The sequence below is a fragment of the Cynoglossus semilaevis genome, chromosome 10, assembly GCF_000523025.1.
Source record: "Cynoglossus semilaevis isolate Cse_v1.0 chromosome 10, Cse_v1.0, whole genome shotgun sequence".
NCBI lineage: Eukaryota > Metazoa > Chordata > Actinopteri > Pleuronectiformes > Cynoglossidae > Cynoglossus > Cynoglossus semilaevis.
Window position 1 is genome coordinate 10,189,801 of NC_024316.1, and position 16,881 is coordinate 10,206,681.

The 16,881-nt window shown below is 39.4% G+C and overlaps 1 protein-coding gene across 3 annotated transcripts in view; it reads right to left on the minus strand.

The window, feature by feature from the left end:
* pex14 (peroxisomal biogenesis factor 14) overlaps window positions 1-16,881 on the minus strand; it is a 46,605-nt gene that overhangs the window by 29,211 nt on the left and 513 nt on the right. For all 3 annotated transcript variants that reach the window (XM_008318670.3, XM_008318669.3, XM_017035827.2), the window contains exon 2: window positions 15,846-15,896. In XM_008318670.3, the coding sequence (XP_008316892.1) occupies window positions 15,846-15,896 (51 nt within the window). The remainder of the gene's footprint in view (window positions 1-15,845; window positions 15,897-16,881) is intronic.

A 16,881-nucleotide genomic window follows, 5' to 3' on the forward strand; every position in this document is an offset into this window, starting at 1 on the left:
TTAGATGACTTATTATCGCACCTGTGGTCCTAGTGATTCAATTGTAAAAGTCATCCCTCTAATAGGTTGAAAGGTTTTGATTACTCTTCTTTTCTCTTAGTGTTGAAAGATACAAAATGATTGAGCGCCCTGCCAGTAGTAATTCGTTTTGGGTAATGCATTGCATACGCTATGAACTGGTTTTCAATCCAAAAGAATTGCAGTTTAAACTTGTCCATGGAGGTGAGTGTGGCAGGGAAGCCGTTAAAAGAGTTAGATTTCTGCGACAAACACAGCCTACAGTGGAGAACCATGTCACATGATTTAGAATGTAGCTTTTTACAACTTTTACCAGGTTAAAACTGGGAAAATTCTAATTGCACAGTAACATATGCCTTATGGATTTATGGCATATTTTTGCTGATCCATTGGAAGACTTCAGTTTTGTGTTGGTATATTTTGCTTTAATAGTTTGTAGGAAAAGGCTTTTTTTGGCATTTGAAAACTTTAATTTATTTATTCATTATTTGTCAGCCATGTTTTTCCTGTGCTAACCAAATGTTGCTTCTTTTTTTTTTTTTTTTTACAACTTCAGCTAACTTAACAACTTACTTAGTGCAGTTTTTATTTTGGGGTATACGTTGGTGATATATTTTGAAAGATTTTACCTACTTTTGGGGCAGCAGATTTTAAACAGTTTTAACCAATTATTATATATCCAGCAAACATTTAACCTTTCTTTCATATTTGTGCAAATTTAATCGATTTTGTGGTAGTGTTTAATAATATTTTGGTTTCATTTTATACCACCACTTCTCACCTTTTCAAATCATGCAAATGTATTAAAACATAATGGATGCAATGACCATCTGTGAAAATGTAGTGGTTATTTTTTTACAACTGTACTTGGATTATTCCAGGACATAATTCCACAATCCATTTAAATACTCTTGACCCTGACACCAAAATATTCCAACATAAGGTTTACACACCACATAGAGATCTTTCTGGAACCGTATATGTTGAGGGCTTATTGAAGTCAGTCACCCAGCACCCTCATATGACGAAGTCGATTAAACCATTAGCATGAACTACAAACCAATGTTCCAGTTCAACAGATTATGGTCAAAACACAGGGTAAAATATCCTACTGATAAGATGCCAAAATGCCCCTGCTCTACTCAAAGGTCTTTCTGTTAATGTTAAGGGAGAGGCTACAAGACAATTTGTGGTGCAAAGGCCGAAACCTGAGATAATGAACACGATAAAATCTAATATTCTGATACTAATCCTGCTTAAAAGACCAATGATGTAGGCCCCGGTGAAAGGCAAATGACCTAATAGAGGAAGAATATGCTGAATGGACAAAGCGTGTTTACATTCCCCTCAAAATTACAGTAGCACAATATTGACAGGAAAATTGTGTCAATGTTAATAGGCCTAAGTATGACATCTTAGTGAGAACCGCAGCTAGCTCAGCGGCAAACTAATGAGGTAAACGTCCATTTGGTTAAAACTGTAGTGGTAGATCTTCATAGAGAGGAAAAGTGCACTTCTTAGCAGATGACATAGATGCTTTACACAAGTTCCAGCCAGACATCTCAATCAATTATAACCACATTGCACAGATTTCAGTCTTGTCTTCTTATTGACTTATGGATCTGCCCAGTTATAGCGTTGGGTAGCACGTAACCTGGCTTTTAGAGCTGAGATGGATAACCATGCAAGGCACAACTGAGATGACACCATACTGTATATCACTACATAAGAAAATAATGTATTTTCTTTTACAAATGTGGCTGAAACATTTTTGGTACATTTAGCTAAAATGTTGCGATATGCCATCATCCTTTGACTGCTAATGTACCAGAGTGCTCTGAGTTAAGGACAATAATCTTTGCTAACCAGATAACCAAAAGAGTGTCAGGTAAAGCTGAAGAAGAGGTGAAAACTTAATCAGAGGCAGAGATAACATTAACCAACACACTTTAAGGTGGTGCAGTTGAAGAAAGGACACGATTACAGCAGTGTTATTGAGTTTGGATTGGACAAGAGTTTGCGCTGGAAATTACACCGAAGATACCTTGAACTGGGAGAAATGAAGATGGAATCTAATAATGTTCGAACCACATGGAAGGACGCCTGGGAAAATGAATGTAACCAGTTGTATATTTTTGACTAAACTGGTAACATCACTTAACCAATGGATGTTTTTTTTTTTTACAGGTATGCAGTGTGAGGTTTCAGGAAGTGGGTACTCTGTACGCTGTTCTCAATGGATGGAATAAACAGAAAAACGACATTAGAATTCCAGCACTTGAAATTGTTAGTTTTTAGCTTTTTATGTCAGACAACTGTGACTTTTTTTCAGGTTCACTGATTGATTCTTGACTTTTGGCACCGTTTAAATCAGTTGCTCTACACTGCATATGCACAGAATAGTTAAGCATGTCCTTTATAACATTTCTCTTTACTTAGAGTCGATCTACACATTTTTTCTGCCAACTGTCATTCATTAAGACAAATCCAAAGTACTGCGTCACAGTGGCTCCCCATTTTATTATACAAATATAAATGGCCTCCCGTTAAGTAACTTGTTTTAAGTCTTTTTCATTTTTCGCTTCAAAGAAATGTAGATGGACACATTTTCTCTACAACAATGACTAAAGACGCCATAATGGGCCTACAAGGAGGGAGCTGGGGTACGATGAAGGGGCTAAAAGGAAATCATTAGCAAGTAAAGGATTCAGTCTCAGTGTGAATCAATTCATTCCAAATTGCCCCTGCCTGTACATTTGAGGAGAAGTGCCCCTGATATAATAAAACACTGATAGACATGAAGAGAAATTGTGTTAGGCTAGTCTCAAATTCCACCCCTCCTAAACACACACATTTGAAGGGCCAAAAGCGAGAGAAAGTGAGAGACAGCAAAAAATGAAGCTCTTTATTAATTTGGCGCTTTCATGGCTGATTTGCGATCATGGGCAGCTCGTCTTAAATGACTTAACTCAATACCTCCCTGATACCAGAGCCTTTCCAGAAAGGAATGAAGTTTTAATGTAATTATTTTATTTCCTTTATTCGCCTGACCGCTTGATGTGGCCAACAGTGCTTTTTAATCTTTTTAAAAGAGCAGCTTTAAATGCCCTTCTAATTGTGACATCTTTCCCGCCTTAATGTGACCTTTAACAGAGGAAGCAAGGCCTCATGGGAGCTGCTAGAGGAAATTATTGACCCTGAGAGACATCAGGAAGTGAGGTGTAGAACAGCCAGTTGGAGAACCCTCCACATCTACAGTGAGAGACGGCTGTGCTGACAGTGAGTGGAAAGAAAGAGTTCTTTTTGTTCAGATCTTTATCATTTTTAATAAAATATTTCACTTACCCAACTGTTCTTTTTACACTCTGATAAAACAAACTGTCATAGTAAGAAAAATCTAATGTTACTTTTATTAAATTAAAAGTTACTTTTTTAAATAAAAAAAAAGCCAACTGTTTCATAGTTTTAAAAACATGGTTTATGGAAATCCTTATTGACAGTTGCTTTTCCAACAGTTTTAAAATAACTTACAGCTCTTTATCAGTGTCAACGTTGCAGCCACAGGCAAAGGCTACAATCATGACATCAAACATGTATTATGCAATTTTTGTGAAGCAGGGGCGGTGATGTTGGATGGAAATCAGGCTTATAGACCACTGCATGTACAGAGCAGTTTCCATTGAGCAGCATTTGTCTTTCAAAGCCATTGCATACATAGTAAATGGAACATTTTGGTGCAAATGAAAGAATGAAACGCAGTAGGTCGTACCTGAAGAGTGTCCTACAGTCATAACCAAAATAAAAAGGAAATATCTGAGATTCCATGCCCCGTCTTTTGTCTCAGTTCAAGGAATTTGTCAAGTCATAATATCAGTGGTCCCCAAATGGCAGCCTGCGGCCTATGTTTGGACCGCGGGCCACCCTTTTTTTACAGACCATGAACTGAACTTTCCTTCCCTTCACTATAGCTCTGTTGGTACATGGCAGCACAGAGAGTGTAGTCTGAGCAGTTACATATTCCAGTAAATGTTTTCTGTTAAGGATGAAAAAAAGAGGATTTTTTTTTTTTTTTTTTTTTGTAAAATCAAAAACCTCAAGAGAAAGATATGATGTTCAGCGAAATCAGAACTAGCTTAAGAAATGCATTGTAAAGCTGGGTCGGACATTTTTTTAATGTCTGCCAGGCTGCTGAGATTGCCCTTGTTTAACCAGCGAGACAGATGACTGTTTAGATAAGGACATCCCCAGCGGGGCCCCGCAGAGCCCCAAGAGTCCCGATGACTAAAGAGCAACGACTCTACCAGTGACACTTCACTTTCACTTACTTTAGAGAAAAAATACTTATACAGGCCGCAAATTCCTTTTAATTCAGGTAAAAGGCCCCAAACATGAGGCTGGAGCTGTTGTAAGAGACGCGGGTCATCGGAGATTAACCCATGGCACTTTAGCAGTGGGGGTGTGAGCGGGGAGTCGCGGCGGAGCACAACAAACTACTTAGCTGCCACAAAACATTCCAGCCCCCTGCTCAGCTGCAATCCAGTAATGGATACTTCCTCAGCTCCTCGATTGGTCAAAATGTTTTCATACAATTATTTAATTCAGAAACACATTTACAAAGCAGGAGTAATCAATTTTAATTAGTTGACTTTTTTTCATTCACATAAAATTTAATGTACTGCCATCGATCTCCTTTGTTCTTTAATGCAGTGCCTCTTTCCTGTAATTTGAAGCTTTTCTTTTTCCTTTTCTTTTTTTTCCTATGAGCACAGTCAAGGATGACATTGTGTGACAGGCAGATCAGCGTGCCTTTCACTTAAGGGGAAAAGAGCTTCAGCCATTCAAAGGGAGTCTTCAGGCCGGAGCGTTATAATAGTGGTTTGCATAGACAAGTATTTGAATAATATTAAAGAAACATTTAAAAAATAACATAAATATTTTTTTCACTTATAAATGAGATTTAAATGTAAAGGTGTGTTTAAGTTAAAAAAAAGTTACAATTATGTAGAAATGTAATTTTAAGTTTTATGTTGTACGTTTTTTTCCCCCCGAAAATTACAGCAGTGCTTGATGAAAATGAATCCAATGTAGGAAAAGTTTCCCTGTTTAAACCGTATAAACTGTTGTTTTTTTTTTACACAGTTGTTGAAATGTTTATTATACGTTATAAACCCGAGAACCGACCAGTTCCTTAGTATACAACGGGTGTAACAGACATATAAGATTTTCCTGAAAAGCCACTGCCCTGTGTTTGTGTGTTGCTCTTTATTTCTCCAGGCCTGTTCGCCTTTCACATTCACTTAGCTAATTGAGGCAAAATGCAAGTGGCACTGGTAGCTGGTGTTTATGAGATACACCAAAGAAGTTGTTGTTGTTGTTGTGTCAGGAGAAGAAGCTGCTGTCGTCTCAAGAAACCCAGTGTGACAAGCCTATCCTCCTCTGCTGATCCAAAATGCTGCTCTGACTGGAGCATTATCCACACACACTCCCGCGCACACACACATGCACCAAAGCAACATTAAGTAGACCTTCAACATGAGCAAATAAAGCAGGAAGCTGGGGTGAAGATGCGACGAGTTGGCGTCAGTTTAATGTGCAAATCCGGCCCAGTCGGCCAAATTGACTAATAAAACCAGGAGCGAGCGGTCAGTGACAGTGGAGAAAGAGCAGGGTCCTTTTATTGATCCCACCACTCTTTCTTTAGGCACACTGTGCCACAGAAATGATAGTATGTTCACAAAGTCAAGCAGACAGATTGTGACATTCCAGTGACATTATAATCACACGTCAACTCCTCTCCAGTCAATAGGCTGAATGCACTAATCGTGCGTCTTGGATCAACAATTTCATGGTCTTCAAAAGAGGAGGCCAGGAATTGGTGGCATGACCCTCCACGCGGGGTGAGACCGCTCTGTGCTCTGCCAGTGCCACGGAGAGACAGACAGGGACAGGGACGGGGACGGGGAGGAGAAGGACGGTAGAAAAGTGAGATGTATTGAGGGCCGCAGCTGAGCCAGAGAAGATTAACATCGCCATCTACTGGTCACAGGTGGTACGGTTGAGTCAAAGACTTTACCCTCGTGGCATGTCTTTCAACCGAGACCTGTCACAAACACTTAGAGCCAATGAGCCTCGAGACTTCAGCAATGGATAAGGCAGGGAAATTATCATCAGTGAGAACGAAAAGTGAGAGGACTTTCATTAAGTTTTCGGGGGAAAGAAGCACAAACACAATCTGCTTCTGATCACACCAAGTGACAGAGAAAAACCACTGGCCAACAATTCTTTTCAGTTGGCCTCCTCCTTTTTCTCCTCCTCCTCTTCCCTGAGAGAAACTAAGAAAGTAACTTTGAAACCAGGATGAGTGCAGAAAGAATGCAACACTGACAGTCAGAAAAGACAAAAACAAATAATCGAGGTCACAGAAGTAAATGTTTTTTTTTTTGCCTCTCCTTTTAACCTAGTGCCAAACAGGAACTGAAAAACAACTCACACAGAAAAATGAAAGAGTTTGAACCTTTTCATGATTCACAGCCTGGATTCACACTGGAGATTTCATTTAGTATGAAATGTCATAAAGCGACAAAAGCAGGTTTGACATTTGATCATATGTCACAACTAAATATAAACCTGCGTCTGCAGCCATGTTCAGACAGAATATCAAGTCTTGCAACATGTTTGCCCAACGCACCAACAGGAGTGTGATATACATCAGCAGATTAGTAAACTAAAAAACATATGAATCTACTAGTTTAGATTTGAACTCATTCAAAATATCTCAGACAGAAAAACAAACCAGAAAGGAATGTTGCCTGTCACTGCCACACAACACCCACATTTTTTTTTAGGCAACTAAACATCAATCTGAGACAATGGTCAAATTTTTAGGGCATCCACACCCATTTCAGCACTACATCAGCACATGTGGTGACAGTCAAAAATACATGTTTTGCCAGACTTTAAAAGAATGAAGATGGAAGAAAAAAAAGCCACAGTGAAGCTCTATGTCATACAGGGTGGCATGCTACAGCCCGGGGTCCGGGGGCCGGGGGCCGGGGAGGTGGGGGTGAGAGGGAGCTATGTTGGCAAGCAGCTGAGCAGCAGACGTGCACCTGTTCTAACATTTTCTTTCAACCATGACACGGGGAGAACACATGACAATGGCAACTCTCCGAGTTTCAAAAGTGCAGGATGTCTGACAAAGAAACTCCTCGTTTCTTTCTTTTGCAATCTGACACGAGAACTGTCACTCTGTAGCAGGACAAAAAAAGGGAAAGACCAACACTGTTTTGAGTCATATTCGGTCACCACTTTAAACTCTTCTCTGGTTCCAGAGGATTGCAGGCCACCTTAAGATCCCAATGCCACAATAAAGAGAATGTGGGTGTGGCCAAAAAAGAAGCCCTTCAACTCTAACATTTCCTTTTGAACGTCCTGACACAGATACCACCGCACTGTCCATCTACTAACTTTAAAGCAGAGAGGAAAAAGTACCTCTGCCAGGAGAGCAACCAAACAGGAAAATGAGCACAATTTTCTAGCTGTTAATCACTGGATTACCAAGAAGTCAACAGTCTTGACGCACATGCCATGGAGGGAAGCCAGTCCAGGTGTGGGATAATTGTCAGTTGTGTCAGTGGCTACGGCTTGTTTTTTTTGTGGCCGCTTTCTCCCTCTGAACTACACCCGTGCACCACCTTAATGATAGCTTTGACAAATCCTCCATCAGCTGGAGACGACACATATGGTACAGTAGACACTAAGCCCTCCACTGACTGTAGCAGACTGGCTGTAGTAGTCACAGACACCGTACGACTGTAATCATTGCCCACTGTAGTTCAGGTTCATCACACATCAGTGGAATGGGTTTAAAGAATAAGAAGAGAAAAACATATTTGAGTTTTATTACCATTCTTTAAAACAGGACCTCTCTGGCAAACAACCCATATATTAGGAGGAGAACACGGTGACCTGTCATGAAAAAACGTTGCTTTTATTTCCTTTAGCTGCAGGTGAAAATAAAGTCATTCTGAAAGTAGATGCAGTGACTGGAAAGTTACAGTTTGAATATAAAAAAAAAACACTCACTGTAAGAGCTGCAGGTTAGCATGAGTGCTCTTCTGCGTCTCATCGACATCGGTTAATTCTAGTGCAATATATTCACTTAACTTTTCAACTTTTTATACATTTTCCCTCCTTCTCTGATACGTTTTGCTTTCATTTTATCCTCAAATAACCTACCACCTCCTTACTCCCCAGATTATCCAGATAAAGCCACAATCTGAGGAGCCACACACAGAGTTCCTCTGAAATCCCATTAGCATCGCGCTTTCATTATTTTTAATCAAACCAGCAAAACTGACACTTATTAATTAATATCCATTACCAATTTTTTTGCCTCTCTCCCAGAGAAGATGTTGGGAGGGGAGGGAAGAGAAGCAATTAACTTAACAAAATAATCAAAAAAATTGTTTCACAAATCCCTGATAAATGTCATGTGAGGTCCCGTCTTAATGCACGAAGTATAATACATTCTTGCTGTCATATTCCATTAAACTGCTATTACAGTCCTGATAGAACTATTAGTCACTACATTATTAATAACATTAATGTATTTACATTTTTGGTGTACAAGCCTGCTTTCATGCAATAATTTATGAGCCCAACTTCAAATATGTTACAGCACCCCCCCAACACACACACACACCCATCCAGGCTCTTTTGTGTTTATTATTGATTGTGAAAACAGACAAAATCCCGAGTCCAATCCCGCTCCCCCCGCTCACTGCCCTTCACCCGCCCCCTTAATGTATTGAAGTGGGCTGTTTACATTAAAGGACTGGAATAAAGTGCATTTACATCTGAAGCATAACTTCATAATTTACATTCCAACATTTATTAGAGGTGACAAACGAGCATTTGGTCCACTCATGCTTTTCCACAATGCAGCACTCATTCAATCCATATAAATTACAGCAGGGCTACGGAGTGCAAGAGCAAATTATTTTATTATATTTATGCATGTATGACTCTATAGGGGGTTACTAAGACAAACAGGGAATTACTTGATTAGGCCAACTGTGGTTAACAAAGAAAGAAATACGACGTCCAGGTCCCGGCCAATCAAATTCCAGCGTCACTTACATGTCTGGCTTTTATTCAAATATCTAAAATGGACAGATCTTAGTGGGAAAAATTAAAACCTGTCAGAACTGAATTTATTTAAAAAAAAAAAATTCTTTTTTCATCACACTTGTGCAATGTGAACACAGTGCAGACTTATTTGGAGTGTTTCCGTTCCAGTAGGCTTCCCCGAGCTTGAGCTAATATTATTTAATTAAAACAAATTTGCCTAAAAGGCAGTATTATATTACATAATTAGACAGGGCAGCGTTTTTAGAAGTGTAGTTACAAATGCACTGAGGGGATCCCGGCATTTGAACAAATATCTAACGCTGCAGGGGAGCTGTGCCGACAAATTAACAGCTAATAACTTATTGGGAAGCAAAGATAAGAGGAAAAAAAAAATTCCCCAAAGTGCCAATTTACAAAATATTTTTCCTCTGGTTTCCACACTTGTAATAATGCAGTGTGAAAGAAAAGTGTGCCGATTTCTTTTTTTCTTTTTTTTCCCGGCTTCTGTATTCCTGCAGCAGGACTGTCTCCCATGTTGGTCAAACAGCAGAGACAGGACAGGAGCAGAGGGAGCTGGAGGCAGATTCAATCAAACCCCCGTTCATTAAAATTAGAGGACATCACAAAAATGAGAAAGATGCTGACAAATCAAAGGGCCTCAGCACCTGAATTACCATAGTCATTTACTTATTAAAGTCAGGATGCTTCCTGTCAATCAAGAGCCATCACATTCTCCATTTGCGGCGGAAAGCCAGTGTAATTGCTTCTCATACTAATCAACACAACTTGTGTAATTATGCCTTGAAAGTGACATTGGAGGATGGGAGCGATGTGAGCAGTCTTGACAGCGGAGACATCTCGGATTCATCGGGAGATTTCCAGCCTGGCTGCGAGGAGACAAGCCACTCTCAAACCAAGTTACTCACTCGAGCAGTTTACAACCATAAACACAAAGAAAAGATGATAAATCAAGCTGAAGTAATTACAAAGCAGAATGGAGTATAAAGGAAGCTCGGCTCAATAAGGCCACTTTCCCAAGTATATTGAGGCAAAATGACTAGGCTGTAATTAAACTAGTGTCATATTTCTATCATTTCTTAAGTAAACACATTATGACAGTTCACTAAATTGTGGGAGAATAGGAAATTACAGCTCTGTTGCCATGTTGTTTACATTAATATGCTCGCCGAGACGAAAAAAACCCTACAAATAAAGTCCTAAGCATTCATTAAAGTTTATTGAATTCAGCTTAATCACAGACTGTACATGTCTCCGAAATGAACTTTGTGTAAAACTAGGTTCAGCATTCCTCCAAGCATTGAAAAACTCTCCAAACCATATTCCCAGGGCTGCATCTGTCACAAGTCACACTGCAGCACAGCCAGGAAGGTCAGAGCCAGGTCAAATAAATGTAACAAATCAAGAGCCACGGGTCATGACATAAAATATGATTATTATTGACACACAGTGACAGCGGCTTTTTCTTCATTTACTGTGAATTTACAGCAATGTGAAGGATTTTTTTTTAATGCCCTGGTGAAAAAAACTGAGGTGGAAAAAATGCTATTGTCTGGATTGGCAACACACATAATCCAGCCCGGCTCAGCACATGAGGCGGAAAACCACAAAATAAATAGAATTCATAAAATGGGTTTGACTCATCTGTGCACATCGTTTTCAAAGAGGTGGGTGGAACCATTAAAGAAATAAATAAAAAATTCACAAACATCAGAAAGAAGTCAACTGATAATTCTGGCAAACAAGGGGAAATAAGCTCAATGATTTCATCTGCAAACAGAACGGAAGATGAAAGATTTATGGCTCATAAAAAAGTTCAAACGACAGAAAAACCCAAAATCGTTGTCTGCGCCATTCCTCAGCGATGACCTCCAAACTCTAGCACATGTTAGAGACAAACTAAATACTGTAAATGCCTTTTGTGGTCAAATAGGAGAAAAACAAGCCGAGAGTTACTGACAGAAGAAACAGAAGCTTTTACAGGAAAAGCTTGTGTGAATCACCCGCTTTGCGTTCAACTCTAATGAGTCAAAAAGTGTGACCTGCACTTAAACGAGAAGTCACAGCCAGAAGCTGTAAACTCATTTTCCTCATCAAAGCCAGCAACGTCTGCAGGACCTGGAAGATGTGCTCCCAGCATGCACGATAAATCTGACGTGAAATCATAATCATAAAAGCAATTAGCTGACCCTGCGCCACTCGTCCTTGGACATGACAGTGAGAATTCATACAGAGTCCTCTAAGGAGGCTGGTTGGCTGTCGGGGTTGGGGCGAGGAGGGGGAAAAAGTGCAACACAGCAACAATAAAATGGAAGGTTTTTCCTGTATCATTAACCACAGAAACAAACAGCCTATGATGCACAATGAGTGTTGTGCTGAGAAACAAGAGAATTAAGCTTTTATGCTTTTCATAAAGAAAACTTTACCACAGCCATTCGTGCACAAACCGACAAGGGCAAATGTTCCGTGTGTAAATCTGTGAGCTTTATATACTCATTATATTGGTTTGGGGCCGTGATGTCACTTCCACTTCTGACAGTCGGCCTCGAGCGCTTTAACTGGTTTGACCTAAACAGGACAAATGTGAGGTGAGATGTTTTTTGTTCTTTAAAAAACAATGAGCATTTTTATAATCTACATTAAATGTTCCACAAACTACTGGTCCACAAACAACTGCTCATGATACAGCAGCCTATCACCTTCATTTCACCGATTCTTTTGGAACAATGTAAAACACATGCCAATGCACACACATAAACAGGTTTTATAAATGTGTTAACATTATTACATTCTAATTATTATCTGTTACAAATTATGTTTAATCTTAATCTTTATCCTAATTTTAATCTGACTCTAATTCCAATCCTAAATTCAAATTTATTCTTGAATCAGTAAAATACCCTATTACAACTATTACATATACATATGTGTCTAATCTTAATCCCTTAATCTCACTTCATTTCTAATCCCAACCCCAAACCTCAAAATTCAGTGGGCCCCTGGAAAATGTCCCCACAAAGGACACACACACACACACACACAGAGACACATTCAGAGAGGCCATCACTTCACACCCAGTAATTATAGAAAGGCCGGACCAGTGGCTGCCACCTAGTGACCGTCTTCTCCACTAATCATGAAATATTCCTAGGTCTGGCGCCCCCACTCGTACCATAACTCTCCTTTACTGCAGACAGTTTCAATAAAGGATTACAATTACAATTAAAGTAATGAGCAGAGAAGAAAAAAGGAAAATCTCTGAAGGTTTCCTCGACTAACTGAATTCAATCCTACTTTCTTGATAAAATGAAGTCACCACATCATACCCATTAGTGGTTCTCATTTCTTCTTCTCCCTCAATAATTAGATGGAAGTCTCATAAACCTGGAGTGAGGCTTTCTGAAGGAACATCTGCAAAGTACAATACTTTTGGTGTACTGGAATGTGAATGAAGAAAATATAGTTTACGTCAGGGGTCTATGGTATATGTCAGGGTTTTTTTTCCATTTACTATCATTTACTTCATTCTACTACCAACTCAGATTTACCAACAGCTGCAATACTCAACTTCAATACTGCAGTTGTTCAACAGTATAAGCATAGTACTAGGGCAGTGTACGAAGTGTTCAATACTGCAGTTGTTCAACAGTATAATATAAACACAGATATTGCCAGTTAAACATATGTTGTTTTCGTTGTTTTTAGGTCTAGGAAATGCTAACAGATTTATTTCATTTATATGTGAAGGCGATGATAATCAGACAGCAAAGACCATCAACTACTGAGCAGATGAAGTAAAAATGTGCAGAAACTCATTTCCAAAAAGTTTCAGGTACTTGAAACTCGTTCTCTGAATTGGGGTTTTGCCATGTGACTCGAGACACCAGTTAACATCATCGCTTCATGGGAGTGAAACCCAACACGAGAAGTGAAAGACATATATTCTCACAGACGTGTTCCACAGGGAAAGATATCAAGGACAAAAAATAACTGAGTCAAGACCCGAGATTAACCTCTGACTTCCTGGTATCACCACTGTGTTACATTTGTGTTACACCCACAGAGAGGGGAGGGGAGAAAAAAAAAAAAACTCTTCAGAGCCGACATATGAGCAACATCTGTTTGCCTGCGACACACAAGACCCGGCAGATGAGCCATCAGGGAGAATGAGGTGACATGAGGAGCAGAGAGCAGGAGAACAACCAGAGGGGAGCAGTAGTAGTCCTGCCTACTGGAAAAATCTGTCTTCAGCTGGACAGATTTTTCCATGTCCTCCAACAACCAACCAGGTCCCCCCCCATACTACTGCTGTGTTATATTTCCCCACTCTCCTCCTTCGTGCTACGATGGCTACTGCAGCGATGGAAATTCTGAGAGTGCAGAGCAAAAACAGATCACTTCAAAGCAGCTTATTTAACGCTTGCTAAATTTTTCATCAGTCGCTTAATATCCTGGGGAGGGGAGCTTTTGAAGTTGCTGTGAGACTGGGGATGTTCTTCGTACAATTCTTCCCCCCGCCCCTCCCGTTACCTCCCTCCCTCTGCTGGCTTCAAAACCCCTGAACTAAACACATATGCAGGCACTCAGTTTACACGATGCCCACATGTACAGAGGTGTACAAGTGGCACGACTGTGTAATCTGCACGACTGCATCATCACAAGAAATGTTTTTACCACATGGTCCCGAGAGGTTTGTCACTGGAAGGAGAATTAAACAAAGGCCAGATAATATCCAGAAAAACTTGGTGATGGGTCGACAGTCATTTAATCTGACACACAGCTGGAGGATCATTATTACAAAAACTCACGAACTGACAATAGTTTCTCTTATACAGTACAGGCGGGTGGTTTATAAAGTAACTCAAGTACAAACTGGATACTGAAAATGAGTCCACATATCATCCTATCATCAACATATGGTTTTGTTTGTCTTTTTCCTCCAGGGCCAAGAAAAGGAAAAAACAATTATTCAGCAGAAGTTGGCCCCAATTACATGAATTTTTGCAACCCGCCAGAAAGAGGTTTTCCTGGGGGGGTGCTACAACCAAGAGGGGGGGCCTTAATTTTAGGTTTCTTGACATTTTTCCATATGAAAAATTCCATCATTTGCATTAGTCACACACACGAACTTCTACCTACTGATATTTGTCTGAGTTACAGTAATATACAGAAAAGTATTTTTAGTAACATTAATTTAACAATCGTGATTAATCGTGATTAATAAGGATCACGATTGACCTCAATTAATCATGATTAGTCCACAGGTACACTGTGATTAATTAGATTTAAAATGTTGACAGCCCTTGTTAAAACCCAAGATAAGGACAGCACTACAGAGCAAGAGTGCAGAAGGGGCAATGGGGCGGGCAATTACAAATGGAAGGTACAAGGGGGAGAGGGCTGAAGAGACAACATCAACACTGGGGGAGACTGGATGCTGGTTACTCCCACACTGTGTTCTTCAACATTAATTTAAGGTCCAGACTTGGACCTTCGGCATAAACAGGGGCAGAGGCTATGGCTCAGGGCCCTAGAGCTGGACACTCTGGGTAGAAATTAGGACCAGTGCTACACGGTGTGCCAGGACCTGCTGATCTGGGTGAGGTGAGTCAGAACCTGTTAACATGACTGGTGTCCCCAGCCTGACACGGAGGCTTGTCGGACATGCACATGTGCACATAAATGTTACACAAGTATGCTGTGCCTCTCATCGTCCCTCCCTCTGCCCTCCCAATCCTGCCAGCGCTCCCTTTCCTCCCATCCAGATAAAATCCTTTCGGACACAAATTTCAATTATTCACCTCATCCAAATAATGCCATGTGACAAGAATTATCCCTACTGTAATAATCCACTTAACTTAGAAAATGCAGCTCATCAAAAAGAGAAAGGAGAAAAGGGGCTAGAAGTGAGTGCGACACTGGCTTCACATGCGTGGGGAGGGTGGACTTGTCAGAATCTGAAGTCTCATAACAAGAATATTTTCCTTTTTTGAGAAGGCACTCTGGCGTACAGTGGGATGATGAAATTGAAGTAAATTGAAAGAAAGCCTGGGAGAATGCTCCAACAATCAATAACCCCAGGATTAAATTAGCCTTGGCATGAAGGGATGATGGGGGAGGATGAAGAGTGAATGGTGGTGAATGACATTGAGACATGTAGGCAGAACAATACAACACACGGCTTTAACCTGGAAGCCATGTCCACACAAGGACAGTGAGAGTACTCGTCATCTCCCGCTGAACAAACACACACTTTTCATGGCAAAATATATTGTCATCACTTTTTCACACCTTTATATAATTGAACACGTGACTTTGGAGAAAGATTAAATAAATCTACACAATCAAAACTTTTTGCCTCAATGCATGATAATTTTGGTATTTTAGAAAATCTCCAAAATTTTACATTTTTACAGGCATTTACAACTACTGTTTGTAGAAATTATTTACTGAATGAATTACCCTTTCATATTTTTCTACAAAATACAGAATATAAATTAGAAACTCATAAAAATGTGTAGGTAAAAACATGTAAAAATAAAAAATATATTTTTTAGGTGTAGTACTCTATTTGAATTGACTTGTACATCATATATTATTCCTTTTTATATTTTCATGAAATAAACCTATTTATGTGTGTATAATCGTAGTACTTATAATCAACAGCGTTTTCTCACCAGTGCTTCTCTGACGGGAGCGGCCCCGGTGACTCCAGGTAGAACGCCAGACTGAGAAAAGTACATAGAACACTTGTGTTAGTATGCCATCTACTGGACAATACAAGCAATCACAGCAGTTTATGAAAAACCGATGCAAAGAGATTCACGGTATAAAAAAAAGAGTTGCATTATAATACGTTGAAAGAACAGTAAAAGGACTATGGGCACACAAATAAACACAATGCAACAAAAATGTGTACAAAAGACAGACAAGCTCACGTTTGGTGACAAAATTGCATTAGTACCATATACACAGTTAAAGTGAGAAAATTGAAAACAGTAAAAAACAGAACAGGCAGAATGAGACAATTTTCAAGTGTGAGGTCATTCAAAGAAATTTCAATTGCACATTCAACATGTTTATGGAAAACAATTGTTTTTAGAGACAATAGTAATCACACATTTCAAGAGTTAAACACAAAAAAAATTATTAGTCAACAACATCAGTTAATAGTGTGTCACTGTCCAAAGCTTCAAAATAGAAACTTAAAAAATATATATTTGAATTTGTTCACACAAACCACAAATAACAGTTCAAATTACACAAAACACAGAAAACAACACAGAACAACCAAAGAAAGACTGTATTTTTAGATTTAAGACACAATATTAGTAACAGGTACTCCTAGAGCAAATAAAACCACATACCGCAGACACTTTTGGTTAGATGAAGGACTTACTGCATTTATTTGAACGTGTATTTCTTTGACATACGATATACTATACCAGGAAGAGTTGGACCTCATGTAAATGTCAATTCGAAAAATCATATATTTACTTGTTTCGTAACCATGGCGTGAATTTATTTAACAAGAATCCCGTGTTTACTCTGAACGTCTGAACTTTGCATATCTGTTGTACTCCATATGTGTTGTAAACGTATACGAAAACACGGCAGAAGCAGCAGCTGAACTAAAATGCATGCAAGTTTGAGCCGTGAATAGACAGACATTTGTTGACTTTATTGATGTGGTGTCTGTATTTAAAATCAATA